The 22,723-nt window shown below is 39.9% G+C and overlaps 1 protein-coding gene across 1 annotated transcript in view; it reads right to left on the bottom strand.

Moving 5' to 3' along the window:
* Positions 1–3,632: 3,632 nt before the first annotated feature.
* The window catches only part of aimp1a (aminoacyl tRNA synthetase complex interacting multifunctional protein 1a), a 22,055-nt gene continuing 2,964 nt past the window's right edge, over positions 3,633–22,723 (bottom strand). The window contains exons 2-7 of the mRNA XM_058385616.1: positions 20,518–20,651; positions 20,240–20,353; positions 15,084–15,248; positions 10,502–10,698; positions 5,670–5,838; positions 3,633–3,906 (exon numbers count right to left, since the gene is read on the bottom strand). Coding sequence (XP_058241599.1) covers positions 3,740–3,906; positions 5,670–5,838; positions 10,502–10,698; positions 15,084–15,248; positions 20,240–20,353; positions 20,518–20,651 — 946 coding nt within the window. The 3' untranslated portion in view covers positions 3,633–3,739. The remainder of the gene's footprint in view (positions 3,907–5,669; positions 5,839–10,501; positions 10,699–15,083; positions 15,249–20,239; positions 20,354–20,517; positions 20,652–22,723) is intronic.

Genomic DNA, 22,723 nt, shown 5'->3' on the forward strand with positions numbered 1-22,723 from the left:
TGGCACCTCAATCACTGAATGATCAAAATTTTCCCAATTCTCAAATAATTCACATTATTTTGTTCCTGTATTCAAGTTGGTTTCATGAAGCCAGTTAACTTACAGCTAGCCACTCGAGGACGACCTGCCGAACAAAGTTTTCCTTTTGCTTCACCGACAACACATGGCCTAAAAGCAATACCATTCAGGACCAAAGCAACCAACAACATTTACATATACAGCATTTGACTTAAATTAGATATAATTACTTATTAACAGTAAGCATTACTCATAAAACACACATGCCTATTTTTTAGCTATATTATTTAAAAGTTTCATCTGAAAAACTGATTAAAGTAAACAAAATCTCAAAGACCCCCAGATGGCAACAATGTCTATTTGTCAGTATCTTGTCTGTATGCAAGACACACAGTTTTGCTCTGATGGGATTCATTTACATTGTGAACTTTTTTATTTATTTATTTTTTTTTTTGAAATTCAATTATCCTTAAAAGCCCTGTTGCTTTTTTCTGTTAATTAATTCAACATCAACGGAAAACAAGAATTCCAAACAAAAGATGTAAAATGAGATGGGAAGTACATTAAAGAAATGAAAATGTGTTGTGGGTTTGAGATCAGAGACTTACAAATCAGTGATCACTCACAGCGGTGCTTTTCTGATGTCTAGAAACGGCTCCAAATATGTACAGAAAATGATTTAAAGGGGCGTTCCAATACTTTTGGCTATATCGTGATATATTACAAATATTAACTAGTTGGATTATGTTCATTAAATAAGGCTGTGCAGTGATCATGACGGGGTTTGTGATCTATATATAAAACGGATCTATATAACCAAATTGGAATTTTTCATGAACCTCTAATTTGGATTAACTTTCATTACAATATTCTTTTTTCTATTTGGGGGGGGCAACTATTCTCAACAAATAAATGAAAAACAATACAAAAAAAAAAGCAAATTCTTTGTTTGTATACAAGCTCTATAAGCCTAACCACTTTTATATTTACTGTAAACAGAGCATGCTTGAAATAAAAATGTTCTTGTAATCAAAATGCAATCAGCAAAATAAAACATTTAGTTTCCGACTATAGAAGCATGGCATACAATTTGAATCTCAGTAATAGTATACATTCTTCAAGTAAACCAGACCACACAAGTAAAATAAAAACCACATCATGAGTGACGCTATACTGACATTGCAGTAAAAAGGATAATTGTGACATTTAAACAATTACACTATATTGCCAAAAGTTTTGGGACACCCCTCCAAATCACTGAATTCAGGTGTTGTTTTTCAGGGGTTGGGCTCGGCCTCTTAGTTCCAGTGAGAGGAACTCTTAATGCTTCAGCATACCAAGACATTTTGGACAATTTCATGCTCCCAGCTTTGCGTGAACAGTTTGGGGATGACCCCTTCCTGTTCCAACATGAAAGCAAGGTCCTTAAAGAAATGGATGAGTGAGTTTGGTGTGGAGTCCTGACCTCAACACCTTTAGGATGAATTACAGCGGAGACTGTGACCCAGGCCTTCTCATCCAACATCATTATCTGACCTCACAAATGTGCTTCTAGAGGAATGGTCAAAAATTCCCATAAACACACCCCTAAATCTTGTGGAAAGCCTTTCCAGAAGAGTTGAAGCTGTTATAGTTGCAAAGGGTGGGCCAAATGCATATTACATTCATGTGCATATAAAGGCAGATGTCCCAGAACTTTTAGCGATATAGTGTATGTGTTTGCTAACACTGATCTGCTCTTGAAGACTATATATATATATATATGTTGGCAGAAGTGTACCTGTACATGATCTTCTGACTTGGTAGCCCACCATCCATCAATATTTCATGTGTTGTGCATTCGGACATGCTTTTCTGCTCACAGTGGTTGTTTATGTGATTTACTGAAGACTTCCTGTCAGCTTGAACCAATCTGTCCGTTCTTCTCTGACCTCCTCTGACTCACGTCTCTCAAGGAGTTTCTGTCCTTGATGCTGTCACTGAATGCATTTTGGAGTTTTGCACCATGATGTGTAAACCCTAGAAGCTGTTCTGAAAATCCCAGGAGATCAACAGTTTCTGAAATACTCAAACCAGCCGCTGCAGTATCAACCACCATGCAACAGTAGAAATAACTGAGATCACATTTTCCCTCATTCTGATGTTTGACGTGAACATTGTGCAAAAGAAAAGCACATTTCTACTCAGAAATCTGAATTGATTTCAAATGTCAGTTTCACCAGGAGTTCAGATCAGTAACTAGGGTTAGGATAATGCGCAATAGTTATAACAGTCAAAGAAATATCATAGCATCTAGAGCAAGTCTTTTAGGAAGTTCATCTATTAAGTTCCTGAAGTTTTAACTACTATACTGGAAGTGAAATCTACTGAAAACAAACTCAGTCATGCCATGGTTTTCATAAAAGTTTGGACGGCATTAAAAAATAGTTGAAGATGATTGAGCCAATCATGGTCAATGGAGATGGCTTCTGAATGATCATCGAGTGCATGTGAGGACTAAGCTTAAGCCTCACACAAGTTTGCGTCAGTCGAAGGCCAAGCGAAGCCAAGCGAAGCGAGTTTACGAATTTTAGAATTTGTTTTCAGTCAGTGAAAGCTGTTTTGAAAGAGTCAACGCACGATACCAACCCTGCCTTCGGCATGCGTTCAAAAGATTTTTCCAAGTGTTGTTTTGTTGACAGATTAGTGTTGTGGGTGGTCTGTTCTATTTTTAGCCCAAGCATTGTGGCGTGACTTCCCGTGAGGACCCTTGACATGGAATGCTTGGCTTGGGTCAGTTCTTTGTAAGCAGCTATACAGTTTACATGCGCTTCGTATTGGTAATTATTGGTCATATTTTTGGGTGGCTGGAACGGATCATCTGCATTTCCGTCATTTCTTATGGCAAAATTTGTATCGCAATACAAATTTTCACCTTAAGAACCAGCATCCAGGTTCCACTGTACCACTCACAGTTCATCAGCGTTATACTTGGACCTTTTAGCGAACTGGAGGCTAGCAGAATACTTTGCATAATATAAAGTAAGACCACTCAAGACATACAAAGGTCAGTGAATAGTGTTGCCACATCATGGAAATTTGGCTCTAATTTTATTTTACTGGAACCATGCTTAAAGATGAATTAGTTGTCCTTTAGTGTAACTTTCTCATGCCAAGACGCATCAGCTTTTTCCTCCTGTTAGTTGATAGCATATTACACTTGAGCACTCGGAGGAAGCACGTCAGGGTTTCAACCGACAGACCATAATTTATATCAAAGCAAGAGGTTCGGTCATGTTCAGCTCTGCAGGAAATAGTTACAGAGCTTCATTCATGGACTTAATTACTCTTGATGCATTTTGGCTTGTAAGGAATTATAAATCCTTTGGTCTTAGGGAACAGGGATGAATGTTAGTCACAAAACACTGGCATGTCCATCTCAGAGGGACAATGAAACAAATCAAACTAGCCAAACACTGCTAGCAAAGAGGATATTTGTAGATATATGATGTAAGAGGAGCAATTTGGAGAAAAAATGTGCACCACTTAACAGCCTTAAAGAGACACATCTATTAGAAAGACATGGACACAATGGCAATGAGAAAATAGTTATAGGACACATTGAAACTCAAACATTCTGATCTTTAAATACTTTATTGTCATTTTAGAAATCCTTACAGATGTTACAGACTCAGTTCTCATTAACTTCACAGAGTCCTAAGCTTCCACAGGTTTTGAGGCTTTATCTGATGCTAGTGTTGCTCAAGGTTTGAGCTTTGCAAACTCCTTTCCCAGCGACCTCGAAGGCAGCACCCTTGTAACTAGCCACACCCTGGTTGTCAGTGCGCAAATCAGGCTGCACCTGCTCCCACACTTTCTTCTTGGGGTTCAGCTCTTTATCAGGCTCACCTGGATCAGACGGCAGAGAGACAAGCAAGTAAGTTCTTGTTGATGAAATACGAGGTATACAGTAGTCAGGGGGGTTAAAATCCTGACTGCTTTTCAAATTCAGTGGCAACGTGGATGTCCAAGAATTAAGTCAAAGCACATTTAAAAACGTACAAAGGGAGCGTGTTTCTTCGTTCGTTACCTGGTTCGATGAGGACACTCCTATGTAAAAGCCGTAAAACTGAGTGTTAATTAGGAGGTATGCCATTGTGATAGCTACCTTCAAAACGCTTTCTAATTCCTTACATGCCACAAAGGAGCTGTAAAGTAATGCAGGCACATGTAGGAAATACCAGTTCTAACAACAATGCTACACAACTAGCTCAGCGTGTATCCAATGTGAAGAAGAGATTGAGAAATGGCTGATTTTTTTGGTTTGTTTGTTTGTTTGTTTTTTTAAAACATTGGAGCGGATCGAAGTCAATGCTATCAAATGACCTAGAGATGATCCTTTTTGGAATGTTCTGCAGTAAAAACCACACAGCTGGCACAAAAACCCCTTCCCAAATTCAGCACATTCTCGTTACAGGCAGAATCTCTGGTGTGTATGGCTACACCCTGGCTCTTGTCCCTTCCTAAGACTCTGACACGACACCTCGTAAAATGAGGGAGCCAAGAAGATACAAAGAGAACAGAACAATAACAAAAATGGTGTAAATTAAAAACCTTCCACGGCAATCATCATTTGTTGACTCACTGTAGGGCGGTGTAGTAGGTGGAGACAACAGAAAGAGCTGCCGTGCTTAGGGATGATCCCAACGTGCCTTCAATCAGGATAATGAAACCCTGACTTGCTTTCTGGCAGGCTGGAGAACATTGTTTCAAAAAAAATGGGGGAAGAATAAGGGGGAAAAGGGCAGGAAGATGAAAGTTCTGCATAGCTGATGAGAGCATGTTGCACAGAGATTCTCAAAGCTCTGGTCTGGGCTCAGTGTTATTAGACGTTCGGTCACATGACCCACTCCTCCATCTTTTTAAACAGAAAAGGGAACTCTCAATTACTGCTGTGATGTTCAAACCTATTGAACTTGTTGGTTATCAACTGTTTTTAGTTGGAAAAGCACTCTTGGAGATCGGCATGACTGCGGAGAAATGCATTTTTAGAGCTACGGCCATTTTAGAAGGGAGTCCCTGCCAAGTCTGTGCAGGTTTTACAATAAACCTTCCATAATTTGTTGAAGACTGGAGGTGTACGCTCCCATTTCCTCAGGAAGTGCCTGGATAACAACAGAACACCATCTGATTACTCCGATTAGGTCACCTCCTAATTAGCATCCACAGACCATTTATCTCATCAATAAATCATGTGCACTAGCCACAGAGGAATGAAGCAGACTTTGACTCAACCACGAATGCCATCTGTGTTGTTCTTGGACTTTTCAAACTCGTACTGCTTGGCACGTTAGAGTCCTGATTTGCTTGCATGGGCAATTCACTTCTTTGCGCTGGATTTGCTAGGTAAGAGGATAGTGGGAGTCTATAACTTTATTTAACCAGATAATTGATCATTATTCTGCACTGATGAGGGTTGAGTAGGTGATGAAAACAGAACTTAATAGGCTATGAAGTGGAGATTCTGAGACATTTCTCAGACTTGAATGTCTTGATGCCAACTGAAGTAAAGTGAGTGAGTGCTTATATAAGGCTGAATTTCATTACATCACCCGAAAGGCCTGGAGAAAGTGAGAGAAAAGAGAGACGTTAATTGTGTGATCGTTTTGCACCTGGAAATCCCTGGAAAGTGATTCGTTCTCCAGGCTCTGCCCCGCTGGGTGGGTCTAGGATCTCCACCTTTTCCGGAGTGCTGGCACACATGACCATAGCCTGAGACATAATTCCTCTCATCTTAGCGGGCTTGAGGTTACACAGTAACACGACCATGCGGTTCTGCATCTGTTGGTAAAAAGGGAACAGCGTTATTGCAGCCAAGAGACTGTTACATAAAGGTCTCAATCCAATCTGTTAGAAAACAGGGTTCTTGGCTTGTCCATCCTGTTTCCTTTAAAGGAAAAAACTAGCTAGAACGACTTGAGTATCAATATATCAATATATACAAACATGTCATTTATTGAGACATTTTTTGGCTTAAACTTCTTTCAGGAACATTTTCACTTTGGTTAATAGATTCCTACTTTAACTATTACTGCAGTCAGCAGATTGTGGGTAATCTCTACTTGAAGAGAGTGATGTATCAGCACTTTAATCTTTTAGTCTTTCTAGCTCTCTCACTTCCTAATCTGTACGTTCTATGCCATCACGCTCGTCATCTGTAGGTCGCTGCCTAGCCGAGGATCCGCCGTACCACCATACACTGGATTATCATTAATACAACCCTGAACGCCGCTGAAAAAATGGTGAGTCAGAAAATAAGCTTTTGCTTATGAATATAACTAAATAATGGAAATAAACATAAATTCATTAAGGATAATGTGTTTCAGGTGGAATTTCCTTTAAGGTTCCTCCAGAAAAACAAATGAAAGAAAATTTAAGACTGCTGGATTGAAATTTTTATTCTTATTTTTTAAATAAAAGTAGTGGGACACTAACGCTGGCTTGAAACACTGCCTCAGTACTTGATCAGATTTGACTTACACTATATTGCCAAAAGTTTTAGGACACCTGCCTTTACAGGCACATGAATGTAATACGGAGTTGGCCCGCCCTTTGTAGCTATAACAGCTTCAACTCTTCTGGGAAGGCTTTCCACAAGGTTTAGGAGTGTGTTTATGGGAATTTTTGACCGTTCCTCTAGAAGCGCATTTGTGAGGTCAGGCACTGATGTTGGATGAGAAGGCCTGGCTCACAGTCTCCGCTCTAATTCATCCCAAAGGTGTTCTATCGGGTTGAGGTCAGGACTCCAAAAAGTCTTGCTATGCTGAAGCATTAAGAGTTCCTTTCTCTCTAACTACAAGGCCAAGCCTAACCCCTGAAAAACAACACCTGAATTCAGTGATTTGGAGGGGTGTCCCAAAACTTTTGGTAATTTAGTGTATAATCCAAATCGTTCGAGTTCAGCAATACAAGTTTTTAAATGCAGTAAACATGTGATCTTGACTGACAGCTACACATAAGACAATGGGATAAAGTCAAACTCAACAAGGATATTAATGGAGATGCCTTCACCACCACCACCACTATGTCACACCATTGTGTGGTGGAGGCACAGAAGCAGGAAAAATCAGGTGTGTGAATCTACAACTAAAGTTCTATGGGCTTCTTTAATCAAGTTGCATACAAACGAGTCTATTCAGAAATTTGCTTGTAGGAGAATTTATACAAGAAATGTGGCATTTGTGAAACTCCAAATAGACTTGTAAACCGAAAATATGAATATTTTTACACTGGACACAATTGTATATACCAAAATATAAATCCTGCTCGTGTCACATTTTCTCGAAAACACTTTCCGAGCAACAGCAAGCAAACAGGTTTTAGCTCTTCGAAAGCAAGAAGCTGTAGCAGGATTATAAAAAAATTCTGTGACTTGTTCATTAAAACAAGTTTATTCCTGTTACAGCAGCTATAAAAAAGTCATTCTGCCACCATCTCCCTCTTAAAGTTAAAAACACACGTAAAAAGCTTATCATATAAATGAGAAAGTTCTCATTCCTTATTGTTCCTCATGTCATAAATGGATAATGAAGACTCCTTCCAAAAATGTTAAACCTCCATTCAATTCATATATGAATGAACATTAATAATCTAAATAAATAATGATATTATTAATATAAATTTCATTCAAACCAGTGACAAATTGTTTCTACAAAATGTTTATTTAACATCTTGGTAAGGAATCTTTAGCATCAGTGCTTAAAAATGCCCCTTTCCCCCCCTTTTGTTAATTTACAGCATCAGGTTCTCCAGCACAAACAAAGCCTTCAAGTGAGGAACATAAAAGACCAAGATGAATGCTAGTGAGGGAACTTTATAGCTGCCATGACAAAAAAAAAAAAAAAAAAAAAAGATGGCAAGAACCAACTATTTTCATGGACGTTCCACAACGCTATAAAGCAGAAATTAATATTGTGTAAGTGACATTTTGGACACAGTATGGGCAAATGGTCTGTTTATTTCTGCTCTATTAAAGGGCACAGATCTCAAAGAGATTTTATATCACGTTACGTTGGTTAGTTAGCTCGCATCGATTGGGACAATCCTGTTAAAGGTGCTTCCGGTAAAACTGGCGTTCATCATTGACTTCGTCTTTGAATTGAAAAACATGCCGCTCAAATATAACTTGTTTACCACTGATGATGATGTGAACACTTCTGTAGTAAACAGTGTGACCTGGGAAGTGGAATTTTACCTGGTGAAGCCCAGTGAAATTTTCCTGCGCGGTTATAGGAATTAGAGGCACTCTTGGAACGCTGCTGGAACCAATCACATCAGTGGACTCAAACGGTTGTATAATTGATAGCTAATGACTAACGTTATTATCTTAATTGATTAATAACTCTAATTAAGGAGAATTTAGTTTAGGTGTGTAAGAGATTCATGTAAATAAAGAGCACCTTTTCGTGTAAGGTTAATGCATTTAAAAGCATAGAACAAGGTCAGGGTTAAAAATAGATCGTTTAAAATGATTTAAAGAAAACAATTAATAAACTGAAGGAGGGGTGAATTACTCATGGGTCAGGCCATGTGATCACTTCTTAGAGCGTGAGAGTGAGATGTGAATGCCTGTGTTAGCTAGCTCAACATTTGAGAACAAAAACCTGCCAACAAAATCAGTAGGTTAGTTTGAAGGTAAAGTTGCGTAGCTTAACAAATAAGAATAAAAACAAGCAAGTTTCATGTAAAGTACAAAAATCTCTGCCCTTTGCGAGGCACAAAAGATGATGATAATGTACAGTGTAAAGCCTGTGTACTGGTGATGTAAAATTATAATAAGCATCATAGAGAGTTAATATAGATTATATTATATTATATTATATTATATTATATTATATTATATTATATTATATTATATTATATTATATTATATATATAAAATTCAAATCTATAAATAAATATAGAAAAATAAATATATAAATCAATAAATAAATATGGAAAATATATATATATATATATATATATATATATATATATATATACACATACATACACACACACACACACACATACATACACATACAAATCTATAAATAAATAAATATGGAAAAATAAATATGGTAAAATAAATATACAAATCTATAAATAAATATGGAAAAATAAATATAAAAAAACACTAACACTGCTACCACTAAATTAAAAAAAAAAGAAAAAAGAAAAAATGTCAAGCTGAAACCAGATTGCACAAGTAAGTTATTGTTGCACAATAAGCCCTACTGTTTTCTAGAATCAACAAACTTCAGACAAATCTATCTTTTGTCCAATCATTGCCGTCTGAGTGCCATGTGAGAGAACGTCTGAGCAAAGCTCTCGACAGACTGGACTGCTGTTCTCAGGCAGACGCGTGTTATCGAAACAGTGGTGTAGCAATACGCAATGGGATGAAGGAGGCAGACTTTCATGTGTGTAATTAAGCTTAGAGACCGAGCGCCAGGGGTCCCCTAAACAAATCGTAAACTAGAGGCTCCCGAATATGAAACACAGAGTGCTTGACTGAATATGACGTGTGCAGAGTCAGGAGCATGCCGAAGCGTGAAGGCCGTGTTGCCACAGACGATTTGTTGTGATTTACTATGCTTAATAAAACTCAAAAGACCTTTCACTTGGTCCGTTATGACTTTTAGGGATTACAAGTCCAGTGCCAAAACACAGCTTTCATTTTTCTATTTAAAAAAGTCCCTGCTGCAATGATGTATTATAGCACTCACATGATTTCATGACTTACTCCAAAATAAACATCTGCAAAGAAAACAATCACGAGTCTCTGCTTCATAAAGGGAAAAAAAAAGAAGGCTTGATTAAAGCTCTGAATGTTACGGGTTTTCTTCACAGAGCGAGGAGTGAGATGAGAGAAAGAGACTGATACAAAGAGCTATGACGAGCATCCGAGTGTCTGAACGTGAAGGGGGCTAGCGTTTTTATTGGCATTATGAGTGATTTAGAATTTGTTGAGGAAGTACTGAAAGATCAAACTGTTCTGTTTTCTTCTGCTTGATGGTGAAGTGAAGTAAATCATTATAAACCATCATAAAACTGAAGCTCGGTTTATTTCATCCAGAAGCCAGCAAAACTAAAATTACTGTTCAGATATTGACTTTCAAAAAACGACATACACAGAAGGGGGAGAGAGAGAGAGAGAGAGAGAGAGAGAGAGAATATTGAATGAAGGATAGAAAATAAAAAAAGGAAATAAGGATAAAGTGAGGGATAGAGAGAGACAAGACAGAATGCAAGTGTGTGTGTGTGTGTGTGAGAGAGAGTGAGAGATAGAGAGTGCAACAGAGAGGTGGGAATGAAAGAGAAAGGGAGAGAGACACAGAGTCAGTCAGAGAAAGAGAAACAGCTACCTGCTCTAGCGGGGACGTGAGATGTCTGGGCTGTATAGAGGTGAGTTACCTGCTCTAGCGGGGACGTGAGATGTCTGGGCTGTATAGAGGTGAGTTACCTGCTCTAGCGGGACGTGTTTGACGAGGCCGCTGACCACAGTGCGCGGAGCCGCTTCAGCCACATCCACCTCCTCCACGTACAGTGCATCAGCATCCGGATGCTTCTTCGCCGTGATGATCCGGCCGACACGCAGGTCCAGCCGAGACACGTCCACCTTCAGGTCCTCCTGAGGAGGCGCCTTCTTCTCCTGCTTCTCTGTTGAACGACACACGTGGACATTTTGTAAACGCAAGTAACGCCGAATGGAAGCAAGAAGGCTAATGTGGAGCAGTTAGCACCCCTTGCTGTAAGAGCTGTACTTCGTCCAACAAAACTAATGCTAATTACGAAAATTTGCACCATTAAGTACAATAATTATACTTATAGCAGTATAATAAGTATTATTATGTCTATTATTATACAAGGTCTTTCTCACTGAAACATCACATCAGCCCTGACACGCGGTGAACAAAGTGGAGCTGATGTCAGGGACGATTATTTACCTCATGGACACTCAACGTTTTTGATAAACACGTGCAGGATGAGGGAGTCCGGGAAGCATGTGGAGGCACTGGTGAAGCTGGCACAACCACATACCCATGGCACCATCTGGCTTTTTGAAGAAGAGGGATTGTATTTCCCGAGGTGTTTTAATATGGTGTGGAGCATTATTTTTAGCTGTATCCTTCCCCTGAGAAACATTCCACAGTGTTGCGCACGGAAACTATGCGGCCCGTCGGCTCCCCCTTTACACATCACCTCTAGAGTGTGCACAAACACGCCCACACACTGTACTGCTTTTAATTCCAAACACGCACACACATTAACCTACACGTGCACACACACGCCCACACACACACTGTATTGTTTTTCATTCCACACACACACACAAACACACACGTTTCTAAGTACAACACATTCCATCTGGATTTTTATATCTTCAGACTGTCTTAACTTGTTACATAAGGAATAAAACACTTTCTTTTGTGCTGCTAAAAGAAAATAAAGAACCAGGCTGGTGTGATGTGAGCATCACAGAGCTACATTTAGCCCTAAAAGTTGATTATTTGTCTATCTACACTATATTGCCAAAAGTTTTGGGACACCCCTCCAAATCATTGAATTCAGGTGTTGGTTTTCAGGGGTTGGGCGGGCCAACTCCATATGACATTCATGTGCATGTAAAGGCAGACGTCCCAGTTTGGCCTGGCTCTCAGACCAATGATTTGGAGGGGTGTCCCAAAACTTTTGGCAATATAGTGAATATCCCAGAGTATTATTCCTTTTCTCTCTCTATCAAAAAGTGCATGTTATAAAGTTATTAAGAGAACAACACTTCACACATTTAACCATTTACAGTCATGCTGTACATTGTAGAAAGCCAGTGCAACAATTTGATTCTGTCAACACAGCTGGAAGCAGCTGTTCCCTCAACTGACTCTTTTTTTTTCTATTGAAGATGAGACCAATAAAACATACAAACACAAAAATATTGAGATAAATTCCTGTCCTGAAGATTTTCCTGTATTACAAAGTATTAATGTTATAAAGCAATCCTACCACTGGAGACTTCTTCCTTAAAACGTTCCCTGGAAAATTCCCTCTGGAATAATACTTGTTACTACGGAAACGATTATTATAAAGGAAGCATCACTATAAACCTGAAAATGAATCAACACCTTCTGACCAATCAGAATCAAGAATCCATCAGCACTCCGGTCCAAGACATACTGATATTATACTGAAAATTTGATTTGCCAACTTTTCAGCACATTTTGAGTTTCCAGACAATAAAAAGGTCACTGAAAGGCGGTACAGCTGTTCTGCAGGTGCTCTGTAAGCAAACAACAGTCGTGCAATATATTTAATTTCGTTCATCATCAAAAAAAAATCATCACTTTCTACCATTCCTGACTTCTTGTGATATACAGTAGGAGAGAGAAATCTGCACAGCTGTCGTGTCTGCTATGGGAAAATATGAGTTTCATATATTCACTAACGTTGCATATCCAGTGTCCAACATCTGGACCTTCAGATCGCCAGATTCTCAAACACGACATGCTGTTTCTTCCCTCAAAACTAACTCTCCAGAAAGAAAACTCTGAACGATTGTTGTTGTGCTTGCTCGGAGATGGGTTGCTTCAGCAGAAGGAAGATGTATGACTGATGTTGATGATCATTTCCATAATAAAACAGCAGGACACAGAAACCCACTGGCTTATTTATTATAAAACAATTAAGAGCAGATTTATGAGAAAATTAACCTCATCTTGTGTGAAGATCGGATCTGGTCCTCAGGTCCGCAAGCCACATGCTGAAGTGCTGACTCGACACGGAGCGATTGGCTAAAACTTTTTTCACGGGCAAACGGCAATGACTGCTGATCCAACTGAATACAATCTGAACACTTAAGTTTAGTTAAAAGGGTTGAAAAGTGTTAGTATGCTATATTTTCCCTATATGTGATTTCACATAAAACCTGGAAAAGGATCATGTCCACCATTTTGATTAGAGGTTTAAGGAGTGTACATGAGGGTATAATATTGTGCACTCAGGAGTCTGAATGCTGACCAGTGAACAAACGCCAAGTAAAAATAGGAAAATTAAGGAGGTGTGTGTGGGGTGGGGTTAGTGTTTGACAGGAATGCCTTCAGGAATGCCTTTACAGCCAACAAGTCTGGCTGTTATACTTTACCTCAAATAACCTTAACCTATACTTCAACAACAAGGACGCTGTAGAAGAAAGTGATTAGACCTGGGCATGATTTATTTCTGAATCAATAACACCATGATGTAATGACAGCGCAACACAAGTCCTACAAACATCTATAACTCCACCTACATTCGAGACTCGACACATACATCTATAACTCCACCCACGTTCGAGACTCGACACATACATCTATAACTCCACCCACGTTCGAGACTCGACACATACATCTATAACTCCACCCACGTTCGAGACTCGACACATACATCTATAACTCCACCCACGTTCGAGACTCGACACATACATCTATAACTCCACCCACGTTCGAGACTCGACACATACATCTATAACTCCACCCACGTTCGAGACTCGACACATACATCTATAACTCCACCCACGTTCGAGACTCGACACATACATCTATAACTCCACCCACGTTCGAGACTCGACACATACATCTATAACTCCACCCACGTTCGAGACTCGACACATACATCTATAACTCCACCCACGTTCGAGACTCGACACATACATCTATAACTCCACCCACGTTCGAGACTCGACACATACATCTATAACTCCACCCACGTTCGAGACTCGACACATACATCTATAACTCCACCCACGTTCGAGACTCGACACATACATCTATAACTCCACCCACGTTCGAGACTCGACACATACATCTATAACTCCACCCACGTTCGAGACTCGACACATACATCTATAACTCCACCCACGTTCGAGACTCGACACATACATCTATAACTCCACCCACGTTCGAGACTCGACACATACATCTATAACTCCACCCACGTTCGAAACTCGACACATACATCTATAACTCCACCCACGTTCGAGACTCGACACATACATCTATAACTCCACCTACATTCGAGACTCGACACATACATCTATAACTCCACCTACATTCGAGACTCGACACATACATCTATAACTCCACCTACATTCAAGACTTGACACATACATCTATAACTCCACCCACGTTTGACACTCGACACATACATCTATAACTCCACCTACATTCGAGACTCGACACATACATCTATAACTCCACCCACGTTTGACACTCGACACATACATCTATAACTCCACCCACGTTCGAGACTCGACACATACATCTATAACTCCACCCACGTTTGACACTCGACACATACATCTATAACTCCACCCACGTTTGACACTCGACACATACATCTATAACTCCACCTACATTCAAGACTCGAGACATACATCTATAACTCCACCCACGTTTGAGACTCGACACATACATCTATAACTCCACCCACGTTTGAGACTCGACACATACATCTATAACTCCACCCACATTATACCTGTTCAGACTGCCACCAGCTGGTGCTATACGTACATGTTTACAAGAACCCAATTGTTTACAGTTCGTCTGTTTTGCACGTTTTTCTGAGCTGTTTTACCTTTATTGTGTATTTTTATGGATGTGTACTGTTCTGTTCTGTGTTGTTTTGTATTGTTTGTTTGCACCAGGTTGCACTTTATGTAGCTAGGACAACTTACTTCCTTAGCTCTGTGTTGCTGTTTTGTAGTTATATGTTGTTGCATGTAGCACCATGGTCCTGGAGAAACATTGACTTATGTCACTATGTACTGTGTCAGCTACATATGGTTGAAATGACAACAAAAGCTTTTTGACTTGACTTGGGGTGCACATACTTTTAGGCATATAGTTTATGACTGAGGATGTGTTGACACTTTGGCAAAAATACTCGATTCTGTCACCAGGATGGATTGGGGGCCGATTTGTTCATGCCGAGACAATCAGTTTGTATAAATCCCCTTCAAAAGAGGATGTGATCTGATAAAAATGTTTTCCTCACTGTGTCCTCAGACTCACCTTTCTTCTCTGCTTTAGTTTTCGTCTTGGCCTCCGTGTTGTCGGCTGGAGGACTTTTAACAGCGGAGGCTGGAGCTGCAGGAGCTGGTTTAGCTGACGTCTCTGGTGCTGAGGGCTTGGACACACACTGGACGCTGGAGTCTTCTGAGGGCATGGGCAATGTCACTGCACACACACACACACACACTTCAGCTTCTCAAAATCATTGCACACATGTCATTTTTCTGACTGCTCTTTCCATAACATAATGATTACCAATAAGCGCTAGTGTAAACGGAGAAAAATGGACATTCGGAGAAAAATACCAATCGAGCTTAGGGCCCCAGAGCACAAACAACTGACGTAGTGTTTTTCTTTCACGTCATGACAGCAGCATATTGTTTTTCATCAGCACATAAATTCCAGACTCCGGAATACAACAAAACAGCCACGATGAATAGACACACTTTATGTCTCTCTCTCTCTCTCTCTCTCCATTATTTCTATATTATCCAAAGATGGCATGAAGCTTTGATTTACTGCAGAGCACAATTTGGGGAAGAAAAAAAAATATCCAAATGTAATCGATCATCCATGACATGTTTGCTTCTTTGTTCAGCATCTCGGTGTGAAAACCGAGTGTGTGAGTCGACTCTGAATCAATCCGACTGAATCAACTGAATCAGGCTGTGTGTTTTTTGTTGTAGAGAAACCGATCCAAAGCACGGAGCTGTAGTGCATCAGAAATGCCGTGTGTTGGGAAAATTTGGACAGACGAACAAGAATAGAGAAAATAAACAGTGGTTGCGATGCACAGAATGTTCTAAACTTGTTATTTGTATAATTATATAATTGTTTCTTTAGCGCCGGCTCCGTGTTCTTCACGCTCGGCTGATTTTGGTGATTTCTACACACACTTGGCATGGGTTTGTTTACATTTTTCTGTCGCCGTATTTCTGACAAATGAATGAAAGAGTTTTACGAGTACTTTTTCGAGCACTACAAACTCCTCGGTCAGCGTTTTCTCTTTCCAGTTCGGTTTGTTTAGTTGTGCACAGTGTGAAAACAAACTCTGATTTTGACTTAGCAAATGAAGGGCATTAGGCATCATCATTCAGACAAGTAAACTTGTCATTGCCCGAGTAAAAAAAATAAAAAATTACTTTGCCGGAGAGAAAAAAGGACTTTCTTTTTTCAATTGTGGTGTAAATATAATTATTTAGAAGCAATATACTCTCAACAGCACATAACACCTTACTTGAGTCAATCAATTTTAAAGAGCACTACACCAAACAGCGGTGTGTGGGATGTGGTAGCTGCCAACAGCTCTGCTGAGGTCATGGAAAGAAGAACTACATTTTTCAAACTAAATCCCTTTAGTACGGAGGCCGAGAAATGTAAAACAAAACAACAAATCTGAGAACAAAATATCAGATCCGAAAACACAATAACAAATCCCAAAAACCAAAACAAAAAAAAAATCCAGAAAAAAACAAAATAACAAATTAGAAAACAAAACAACAAATCCTGAAAAACAAAAAAACTAATCCCGAAAAACAAAATAACAAATCAGAAAACAAAATAAAAAAATCCCAAAAAAAACAAGATAACAAATTAGAAAACAAAATAACAAATCCCGAAAAACAAAATAACAAATCAGAAAACAAAACAAAAAATCCCAAAAATCAAAATAACAAATCCTGGAAACACAATAACAAATCAGAAAACAAAACAAAAAAAATCCCGAAAAACAAAATAAAAAAAAATCCCGAAAAAAAACCGAAAACAAAACAACAAATCCCGAAAAACAAAAAAACAAATCCCGAAAAAACAAAAAAACAAATCCTGAAAAACAAAATTACAAATCCAGAAAAACAAAATTACAAATCCTGACAACATAATAAAAAAATCCCAGAAACACAACAACAAATCTGGAAACAAAATAAATCAGAAAACAAAATAACAAATCCTGAAACACAACGACTATATAGACAAACCTGAAAAAGTAGGTATAATTTGGGGTATAATTCTTACTCTTACTTACAAGACATCAGTCACTCAAGAAGTAGGAAACTGTGTATCTACCTGTAATTCTTGTACGTGTGGAATTCTGCGTTCACTTTAAACCATTTTTTCGACACACAGGTAAGTTTCAAAGACCAAACTATTCCTGATTAAAGGATGTAAGGAGCGTTATAAGAGCAGAGCAGCGTTCATACACACACCAATCCACTTTCTTCTGCCGTAGCCTGGTGGACTTCCTGTATATCTTGAGTGACAGATGTCTTGTCCAATCAGTGCTAAGATTCTATTCACAAACTATACCTACCTTTTGCGGGTTTGCCTAAATTGTCATTGTGTTTTCTGATTTGTGATTGTGTTTTGTAATTTTTTATATTGTTTACAGATTTATTGTTTTGTTTCGCACTTCATTTGCCTTCGCTTCACATCTACCTCAAGTGACTGAAATCCTTTAGTTTGTCCAGCTTTCTGTACTCATCTGTAGCTTCTGAGGCTTCAAGCGACACACTTGTTAACTCTGAGGAATTGACGAGAATTACCGAAGAGCAATGAGCCAGGACTGAGCCACAGTGCTGCAAAAAGCCAATTACTTCTTACTGCAGAGGTCTCAAAGCCGTAAATGCCAACAACAAAGTACTAACGCTGGTCATCTGTGGTGTCTGTATACTTTTTCCACTATCCATTTCATATTTTTTAATCCATCTTTCTTTAAATACATGATTTATATGTACGGAAGTCAAAAGATGAAACATTTGAAATGGATAAATGAACTGTATGGATTTTAAATAACAAAAACTATAAGGGTCAGAATATTTATTGCATGCCCGCTGCATGTTCAGAAAAACAGCCACAAAACCAGGCATCTTATTATAATTTTTTAATCCTTCACTACACTGCACTGACCAAACCCAAAGCCCACGTCAAACTCGATGTTATGTTTCAGCTGCGTAACTCGACTAGCTAAACGACACGAAGACGGATCTTTGGTTCGGCTTTAATTAGAAAGTGCCGCAGGGTGTGCGCGAGCGTCGAGAAACCGGAGAAATAACAAACTCGAAGCCCTCAGGCGAGGAATGATCCGCCAAACCTGTGTACAGCCTGATTGCGCAGAGTGTAGACTTCCTGAGATTGCTAAACGCCGCTGGAGTGTGGCGCAGCCTATATTTTTGTTCATTATGATAATTCTTTGTTTATTCAAGCTAACTAGAGGCCCTTCAAAGAGCAGACGGCGCGAGACTTGAGTGACGCCGGGGTGACTCGGATCGACCTGCATTCTTACACATGAAGAATAAAGAGAACTGCGTGAAGCCTGATCTGAGGCCTTTTTTTTTATTTTTGAAAAAATAATAAATTCCTTGATCTCTGATTAGGCTCGTATGCTCCAATTAACTGATGCAATCAGATAAATACCAAACAGCAAAAAAAAAAAACCCATAATCCTACATTATTTACAATCCATCCCAAAAATAACAAAGTTGAAATGAAGCCTTTTTAAAAGGAGGCCAAATTGCCTATTTGTTCCCATTCGTCTGCTCTGGAAAGCATTATTTAAGTGTTAATGATGAAATGGCTGCTTTTATTCGCACGTTAATGCGAGGCAGAGGAGGAGGGTGGCAGGAGATTTGCTGTGGAGTCACGCAGACCTGCTGTGGAGTTTTATTAGCAGAGCAGCAGAGTAACTCTGGTCAGAATTTTCTTCTTGGTTTATGGTGAAGGGTCATGGAAGCAGATAATTCTTATTTATTTATTATTTTGCCAGGTTTAGCTTGTGCTTATGAATCTAGCTTGTGTGATGAATCTTACAGTTTCAATAACCTGCTGGTGATTTAGAGAAACAGGAGGCTGAACTACTGTGACAAAGTGGGAAGGGCTTAGAATTAATATCAGCCACACCTCTCGGTTGCAGAAACATAGCGGGAGATTTTTGCCGGCAAGTGCAAATGTGTTTTCTAAAAAGTGGAGATATGCTGATGGGTGTCAGAACTGGAAGGGTGTTCATGAACACACTTGTTTTTACTACGTATTATTAACATTTACCTTTACATTTCTGGCATAACCCCTTTCCGAGCCAGCAGAAGCCTATTTCATCTCAACTCAAAGATGCAATCCCTGAAACTGACTTGCTAACCATATTGAATTCGGAATAGATAGATACCTATAATCTACAACAAACTAGCCAGTGAACACTAGATATCTAGGTTGCGTTCTTCCCGAGAAGCTGTGTCTCATGGACATATCTATCTTCCTAACTTTGTTCAGATTACAAATGAATTATGAATAAAAAACCTTATGTCTTGAAATGTCACGTACCCAGAACTGTACTCTGGAATGGGACTGATGGGATGGGATGGGATGCTCTACTACTCAGAAGGCTGTGAGTTCAAATCCCAGGTCCACCAAGCTGCCACTGGTGGGTCTTTGAGAAAGACCCTAAACCCACAATTTCTCAGTTGTATTAAATGAATTTAACATTCAAGTCACTGGATAATGGAGTATACCAAATGCCTGAAATGTAAATGTATTCAGTGGTGTGTCAGATCTAGGCTAGGTCACTGCTTAGCATCATTTGTAAGAGTTAGGTTAGCAGTATGTCAGATCCATCAATCTCTTCTTTTTCTTCTTTCGGCTTTTCCCATCAGGGGTGGCCACAGCGAATCATCTCTCTCCACCTATCCCTATCTTCTGCATCCTCAACACTTGCACCCACTAGCTTCATATCCTCATTTATTACATCCATATACCTCCTCTTTGCCTCCTCAGATCCATCAATCTGACGGTCAAAAAGTTAATCCGATAAATGAAACTTGTTTCAGATTGTAACCGAGTAGCATCAGGGTGCTGGGTTACTCGGGTCTTTTCCAACCAGGATAAGCATTTATTTGTTTTTGTTTATGAACACCAAAGAGGTGTATTTTTTCCCCAGAACCAGCTGGTGAGCTGCAAACAAACAGCAGTCAGTAAAATCATTCTTTCTTTCAAACAAAAGAAAGTCAGTTCCTCAAAGATTGTGCATCTAGTTAAGGTGTTCTTACCTTCTTAACAAGGGTTATATAAAAATGAAGGGTTTCCCCCTCAGCCAGTTAAACTGAACATCCCTATAAGGTGCTCGATTTGGAGTTGTATTTCTAGGCTTTTACGTTTACGGGCGCATTTACCTCCTCTCCTTCTTTCCTTCTCGAGGAGTTGCCTCTTCAGTTCTTCAATCTCCTTCTTCAGCTTGGCGTTCTCCACCATCAGCTTCTTCTCCTCTCTCACGGTGGCCTGCACCACTTCATACAAATAAAACACAGATTTCGTGTTAAAAAAAAACAGTCATGACTACACAGACATGCTTATGAGTTTCAGCTCAGTCATCTGGTGCGAGTGGTGCGTGTGAACGTCGTGTGTGTGTGTGTGTGAGAGGGTCAGACAGACGGGTTTCCCCCACACTCACTGGCTTTTTCTTTCAGCAGCTGGACCTGCTGTTTGAGGTACTCGATGAGCTGATCCGCCTCGGCGGCCCTCTGCTCCAGTCTCATCAGCGAGGGGGTGTGGCCTGACATCCTGAATAAGGAGCGTGCTAAGAACCTGGAGATAGAAGAGAAAAGGAAGAAGAAGAAAGGCCAAAGATCAAACTTAGCAGAAGAGTGCCGAGATGGATGTAAAATGAAATACTGTGGAGGACGCTTCAGTGTGTGTGTGTGTGTGTGTGTGTGTGTGTGTGAGAGAGAGAGGATTCCAAAAGTAACAGCCCATGCTCGCTGCCCAGCTGTCCAAACACTGAGTCAGCATCTTTCCAACTCTATCACTCTCTCTCACACACCTGGAATCTCTATTGTTACAGGCTAAATATGAATGATTAAAGCCGCCAATCCAAGTTCTCCGTTTCCACTTCAAGGCTTGAAGAGAAGAGGATTCTAATTGGCAGCTGTGTGTGAAAAACCCGACGGCCTTAACAAGTTCCGGGACAGGCCCGGTCGAACCCAATTCTGCATCGGCGAAGCAAACCATATGCCGCCGAAACGAAACACGCTGCCCATCTCCCTGCTCTCGGGTAAAAGCCGCGGGACGAAATACTGAAAGGGTGCTGCTGTCTTGACTCCACAGCACCGTAGCTAATATGTGTGGGGTTAAGAGCTTCAAAAGACTCTCAAGCTTTTAAATCACACTCAACTAAAGAAAAAAATAGGAGGAACAAGGACATAACTTTGGCAAGATGTCATCTCAAAAAAGAATGGAGGGAGTTAAAAAAAAAAAAACAGGAAGGAAAACAGGGGAATTTTTGTTGTTGTTGTCTTTTACAAGGCCCAGGAAGAGAGAAGAAAATGTCTTAACACGTAGTACAGGGTGGTGCTGCAAACAGCTGGCGCTGGATGGAAATTAAAAACACGAAAAAGAGCTGGAGTTGATAATACGCGTGGATCAAAGTCTCTTGTGTTTTTTGTTTTTTTTCCCCCAGAAAGCCCTTGAATCGATTTAAGCGGGGCCCACGGTGGAAGAATTTTACGAGCGCCACAATGTTTTAATTTGCATAACTCCTGAAACCGGGCCTTGCACTGCCGGCTCTGAAACCCTCAGACCTCTAGCCTGGTCGTGTCCATCTTACTCAGCAGCGCTGTGCTCCAATCCCAGGTGGAAAACTTCGATATAAACAAATTGTGGATAATCGTTATACAGGAAAACGCTACCAAAAATGAAAACAGACAGACATGTCCATCAGATACCAAATAAATCCTGGATGATGATGATCACCACATGTTAATTATAAAGATTAATATGCGAGTGGATTTTTGTAGCTGACAGCAAACAGGAGCTGATGCACACGAACAAGGTCATCGCAGCGTGTGTGTGTGTCTGAAGCAAGACAAATACCCTGCACTTGCATTACAGTCACTTTAGGTAGAAAGTTGCAAATATAACACTTTTGATTTAATGAGACATGTTTCTAATAAACCCTGATTCGCTGCAGATACGACGCTGCCACCACACCAGTGTCCGCACAGCCATTGCGAAACTATTCCGATAAACGGAATGCAGACCAAATATTTCCAGTTTTTCCCTCGGCCGCAGCTTTGATGAGAAGCACTGGGCCGTAAGAACGAGGGCATCTTAGTGGCCTGTGTGAGGTTTCAGCTCTCGAACATGGGGGATCGTGTGAACACCCATCAAGGCCCTGCGCAATGCTGCTGTGAGCGTTTAAACCACAGCGGCAAGTCGACGGGATGAAACACTAGCCTGCTGAGCCACAATGAAAACAGCATGGAGCACAGCTGGCACTGCAGATCGGCGTGGTTTACAGCGGAGTGCGGGAGGAAGTTCCTGATTTAGCACGCTTTTACACAATCATCACTTTCCCTTGCTAGGAGCTGTCACATTTGATTACTTCTTTCTCTCTGACACACAGGTGTTTAATAAGGGCTACGATAAAGGTGTGCACTCAAATATCTTATTATCCATTTGAGAAGTAAAACTGAAAGGAATAATTGTCTAGACATAATTATCCACATGAGGTCAGTGGCTGCATCCCAAATACCACACTACACACTTACACTATATGACTTTTAAAGGGTAGTATCTTTTCAAATCCAACACCTATTTTTTAATATAACTGGAAATAGAAGCAATTTACCAATCGGTGTCAAATTAACTTAAATACTTAA

The sequence above is a fragment of the Hemibagrus wyckioides genome, linkage group LG03 (assembly GCF_019097595.1).
Source record: "Hemibagrus wyckioides isolate EC202008001 linkage group LG03, SWU_Hwy_1.0, whole genome shotgun sequence".
Lineage (NCBI taxonomy): Eukaryota > Metazoa > Chordata > Actinopteri > Siluriformes > Bagridae > Hemibagrus > Hemibagrus wyckioides.